Consider the following 6000-nt stretch of genomic DNA (forward strand, 5'->3'; position numbering starts at 1 on the left):
AAACAATCGGCATTGTAAAAAGCGCTATATACACTCACCTAAAGAATTATTAGGAACACCTGTTCAATTTCTCATTAATGCAATTATCTAATCAACCAATCACATGGCAGTTGCTTCAATGCATTTAGGGGTGTGGTCCTGGTCAAGACAATCTCCTGAACTCCACACTGAATGTCGGAATGGGAAAGAAAGGGGATTTAAGCAATTTTGAGCGTGGCATGGTTGTTGGTGCCAGACGGGCCGGTCTGAGTATTTCACAATCTGCTCAGTTACTGGGATTTTCACGCACAACCATTTCTAGGGTTTACAAAGAATGGTTTGAAAAGGGAAAAGCATCCAGTATGCGGCAGTCCTGTGGGAGAAAATGCCTTGTTGATGCTAGAGGTCAGAGGAGAATGGGCCGACTGATTCAAGCTGATAGAAGAGCAACTTTGACTGAAATAACCACTCGTTACAACCGAGGTCTGCAGCAAAGCATTTGTGAAGCCACAACACACACAACCTTGAGGCGGATGGAATACAACAGCAGAAGACCCCACCGGGTACCACTCATCTCCACTACAAATAGGAAAAAGAGGCTACAATTTGCACAAGCTCACCAAAATTGGACAGTTGAAGACTGGAAAAATGTTGCCTGGTCTGATGAGTCTCAATTTCTGTTGAGACATTCAGATGGTAGAGTCAGAATTTGGCGTAAACAGAATGAGAACATGGATCCATCATGCCTTGTTCCCACTGTGCAGGCTGGTGGTGGTGGTGTAATGGTGTGGGGGATGTTTTCTTGGCACACTTTAGGCCTCTTAGTGCCAATTGGGCATGGTTTAAATGCCACGGCCTACCTGAGCATTGTTTCTGACCATGTCCAACCCTTTATGAGCACCATGTCCCCATCCTCTGATGGCTACTTCCAGCAGGATAATGCACCGTCACAAAGCTCCAATCATTTCAAATTGGTTTCTTGAACATGACAATGAGTTCACTGGACTAAAATGGCCCCCACAGTCACCAGATCTCAACCCAATAGAGCATTTTTGGGATGTGGTGGAACTAGGGCTGTCACGATATCATATTTTTCACATCACGGCAGAGATGGAAACGCGCGATTCTGAGTGAGTGTTTGTGGTAAAACCATAGACCGTAAAAAAAACAGGGTAAACCGCGCGTCTACGGCATTAATTCGCACAGAGACGCAGGATTCATATTTAAATAGTCTTTTTGCGGTTTAATATTCACAGACACTAGTCTATATCACCAGATGCGTTCTCAGGTACCAAAATTTGGTACCGATTGATTTAATGTGAATCGGTACTCGGTAGTACCGAAGTAATTCGGTCGGTGCCCTTAAAGGTACAGAGTTAAGTACCCAACCCTAGTCCTAATGGCCCAGTATAGTGCTGGGGACACTATACCGTCCTTCAGATGAGACGTTAAACTGAGGTCCTGACTCTCGATGGTCATAAAAAATCCCAGGATGTCCTTCGGAAAAAGAGTAGGGGTGTAACCCCGGCATTTTGCCCATTGGCTCCTGTCCATCATGGCTTCCTAATCATCCCCATATTCTGATTGGCTTCCTCACTCTGTCTCCTCTCCACCAATCAGCTGGTGTCAAAGCAACACCCTGGCAACAAAACAGAATACACTACAAACTTTACAAAAACAACACACATTTTAAAGAAATAACTCAAAGCAAAAAGCAACTGCAGAGCAACGCCCTGACAACCAGAATAACCTACAAACTGTTACAGTGGTAAAAACTCATTTACAGTAAATGTTCTTCATTGGTTCTGCAGCCTGACAGCACAATAAATAACCATAAAGCATGAATAATATTTTCTAGCAAATGACTAAATGACTCTCTTAATGGTTAATCATGTGATCTGAATGATTCATTAAATCCAACGCCAAAATAACTGTGTGGGAGTATTGGTGAAAATGCATCTATTTCACATTTAATATAAAACATTTAATTGCAAATGATATCATAATAATTGTTTATCATTGCAACAATTGGCACTGGAACTGCCATGAACAAAACCTGATAATCATGATTTGAGATCATCTAGAAACCAATAGTCACCAAAATATCCCTTCTTCAGTTCACATCATAATATTTCTTTAATTAATATTATTTAAAATCCTAAAAGCTTAAAAGGGAAATGCAAATAGATTAGTTTCAGACCCCACTGTAGGTGAACCAGTGACTGCACATTTCTGTACAGCAGTTTCCTCATGGTGAGAGACTTAAACAGGACAAAACTCAAGTCTATTACGCCACCTAGCGGTCAAACACACACACTGCAGCAGCCTCCTGTTTGCTCAACTATAATCATTTAAATCTATTCATTTCATTTGAGACACGAATGAAAAAAAATGAAAAAAGGTGTAGAATTAACACCAACAACAAATTATGAGTATGTCGTGTGTGTGTGTGTGTGTGTGTGTGTGTGTGTGTGTCATCATTGTATACATTAATATCATAGCCGACTGCTAAGAAAAGTAACACGTAAGTTACAGGCCTCCACACACACACACACACACACACACACACACACACACACACACACACACACACACACACACACACACACACACACACACACAAACATGGGCCTGACTATAATCTTGATACTGTACATACAAATGAAAGTCAAATATATTCAAATTAATATCAGAAAGCAGCAGCATATGGTAGACTATGCTCATCTATAAAAGCTCATGTTACACCACTGTATAAAAACCAGGATATTGTCTTGATGGACTTTTTTATTTGGAAGGGAAGATTGATTGCCTTCTCTCGTTTACTGGATTTTTTTAACAGAAAACAACCAAGAAGGAACATAAATATCAAACAGCACCTAAACTTTTATTTTACTACTATGATCTGTTCTGTACATGTTGTCAGGCCTATGCGGATTCACTTTCTCTCTGGGTATGCGTGCCACGTGACATGAGGAAACAACTTTATATATATATAAGCGTTTAGAAGAGCTGTGGCCACTCTTCTCAGGTCTCTGTAAAGCACTTTCATAAACTAACCTCAGAATTGATCCAATTTGTGAAGAAGCAGCGAAAACATAAAGATAAAAAAACTTTTCAGCAGATTACTTCTTCCAGTTCCTTAGAAACATTTAAACATATTAAGAGTAAATAATCATGACAACCAGTGAAGGACAAAAAAGGAATCGCTCAGAAGTGAACATATAAGCTCATTGTGTTGAATGTGTGTGAGTGTCAGAGACGCTGTAGAAGAACAAAGTACCGGCCGGTCAGTCCAGAAACACTCCTGCTCTGTTAGAGGGGATGAAGGGGCAGATATGATGATCTCAGATTATTGTGACGGCCAGAGAATCTGTAATCACAACAGTTCAGACTAAATTTACAGTGTCTCCTTCCTCTCCTGCCGATCCCTTTATATGTCACTGATATTCATGGACTGACTCCCAGTAACAGCGTCCAGTCAGACTCTCTCCACACAGAACCTGACGACACTCATCAAATCTCTCTGATGATCAGGATACGGCTGATCCTCAAACATGTGTGTTATATTTCTGTTCTCCTCAGACAGAATGAGACGAGTGTGTGCTGTGTTTGGATCCAGTGTGAGATTACTTGTATCTGAAGACAAGAAGAGAGAACAAATCAATATTTACCACAGGTGTGTGTGATCACATTTCTATTTAGTTTTTATATATTTAGTTTTAGTTTAAGTAATTATAGTTTAGAGTTACCAGAACAAAAACCAAAGTAAGTTTAATGTTTGCACAGATTAGAGTTAACACTTGAACAGACATCTTAATAATAAAAATAAAATAGAGATAGAACAAAGAACCAAATAAATGCAACTTGAAAATATAAAAGTAAAAATTATGAAAATTCCAGACTGACTCATTAAAGGGATAGTTCACCTAAAAATGAAAATTAGCCCATGATTTACTCTCCCTCAAGTCATCCTAGGTGAATATGACATTCTTCTTGCAGACGAACACAATCGGAGTTATATTAATAAAGTCCTGGCTCTTCAAGCTTTATAATGGAGCCGTGAGTAGCACGTTATTTTACAGACGCACTTTTATGGACTTCAAAAACAGAGCAACAGTCACGGCCATTATAAAGCTTGGAATCTGACTACAGCCAACACAACCTGCTGTGAAGCCAGTGTGATTAAATAATGAAGTGTATATTCAGTATGCCTGTGTGTGTGTGTGTGTGTGTGTGTGTGTGTGTGTGTGTGTGTGTGTGTGTGTGTGTGTGTGTGTGTGTGTGTGTGTGTGTGTGTGTGTGTGTGTGTGTGTGTGTGTGTGTGTGTGTGTGTGTGTGTGTGTGTGTGTGTGTGTGTGTGTGTGTGTGTGTGTGTCCTGGTTTTCCCTTAGTGGGGAAATGTCTCCACATGGATAGTAATATTATTAGTAGTAAATGATTTGTAAAAACCATGATAATAACACCTTTCAGCCTGTCAATATTATGCAAACATGAAATCTCAAACATACAGTAGTAGCTACTTGCTACTAGTAGTTTCTGTTCAATCCACGCCTCTCGTCGCGCACGAAACGGCATTCTTAAAGCAGTGCGCTAAAGTTAAAAGAAGTTCATTGTGCTTCTCATTATCTTGTGTCATTCCCCATTCCACTGCCACACGTGTTCTTTGTGAACAGCCTCTTAGGACTAGCGATGTGTTACACGTTTCGGTTCTTCACTGAGTGAGCACGTCACAGGACAGCCGTTATCGCCTCAGCTAACTTCATGCGCATGAAGCGCCATACAGACATTTGCCTAAACAGCCACAGATCAGATTTTCCGCCAAAGTAAAAAGCTTATTAATTACGAAAACGATTAGTTATTATTTTATTTCAGTTAGTTTTTCAGTAAGTGTTGTTAGTTTCGTTTAGTTTTAGTTTTTCATTTATTATGAGTTTTTAATTTTTAATTTTTTAATTTTATTTCAGTTTACGAAAATGTTTTTTGACCAATAGTTTTAGTCTTAGTTTCAGTTTTCATTTACAAAAATAACCTTGTAACTCAGGCCCTGTGTGCTCTAGCACCCTGCAGACAGTTTGGGCTGTTTCCACTAGATTACAGAAAATACTGGAAAAAAGATTTTTGTCTGTATCATGTGTGCAAGATTTATTCAAATGGATCTGAAGGGACGACCCTTTACATTTGGGTCGGACAAATCAAGGCGGAAATGGTACCAGAGTAATTTAATGTAAATAAGTTACTTTGTGTAAAACAAATGCCAAAGTGATGCATGTCTCCAGAAAGTAGAGACTCTAAGCTTTCAAATGGTACCACATATGAGCTCAGAGCTCCTCCACAGACATTTAACACTGAAAGTATACATGATGATGGCATTCCGGACCCTGTACTTACTCACTCTCATGTGTGTCCAAACCTGTATGGATTTCTTCTGCAGAACATAAAAGATGATATTGTGAAGTTTTGCTGACCACTGACTTCCATTATAAGGGAAAAACACTGAGACTTTTCTCACTGAACAGAAAATGTCTTATTTTGTGCTCCACAGAGTAAAGAAAAGCACACAGGTTTGGATGACGTGAGGGTGAGTAAATAATGACAGATTTTAAATGTTTGGGTGAACTATCTTTTTCAGAAGGCCTACTCCTTGAGATTGATATTGTACAGTAAATAAGTAATCTTTCCCTCCATGCAGCTTTACTACAGACCCTTTCCACATTTCACTGCACACTTGTAGATGGTGAGACTGAAACACACACACAAACATTCGCAGGATGAGATGAATCTGCTCAACATACCTGAGTGTGTTCAGTGTGCAGTTTGGCTCCTTCAGTAGATCAGAGAGCATCTTGACTCCTGAATCTTCAAGGTTATTGCTGCTCAGATCCAGCTCTCTCAGGTGTGAGGGGTTTGAACACAGAGCTGAAGCCAGATAACCACAGCCTTCTTCTGTCACCTTACAGCACCTTAATCTACAAACACACACAGAAACAATGAAGATATCTGAGACTGAGACATCAGAACTCA

General features: G+C 39.8%; 1 protein-coding gene across 1 annotated transcript in view; it reads right to left on the reverse strand.

The window, feature by feature from the left end:
* Positions 1-6000, reverse strand: part of LOC307121780 (uncharacterized protein) — a gene marked incomplete at its 3' end in the record, with an annotated part of 187655 nt that overhangs the window by 75686 nt on the left and 105969 nt on the right. Inside the window, exons 20-21 of the mRNA XM_079809537.1 lie at positions 5772-5945; positions 5682-5719 (exon numbers count right to left, since the gene is read on the reverse strand). Coding sequence (XP_079665663.1) covers positions 5682-5719; positions 5772-5945 — 212 coding nt within the window. The remainder of the gene's footprint in view (positions 1-5681; positions 5720-5771; positions 5946-6000) is intronic.

The sequence above is a fragment of the Gobio gobio genome (assembly GCF_949357685.1).
Source record: "Gobio gobio genome assembly, chromosome: 25".
NCBI classification, from domain to species: Eukaryota; Metazoa; Chordata; class Actinopteri; order Cypriniformes; family Gobionidae; genus Gobio; species Gobio gobio.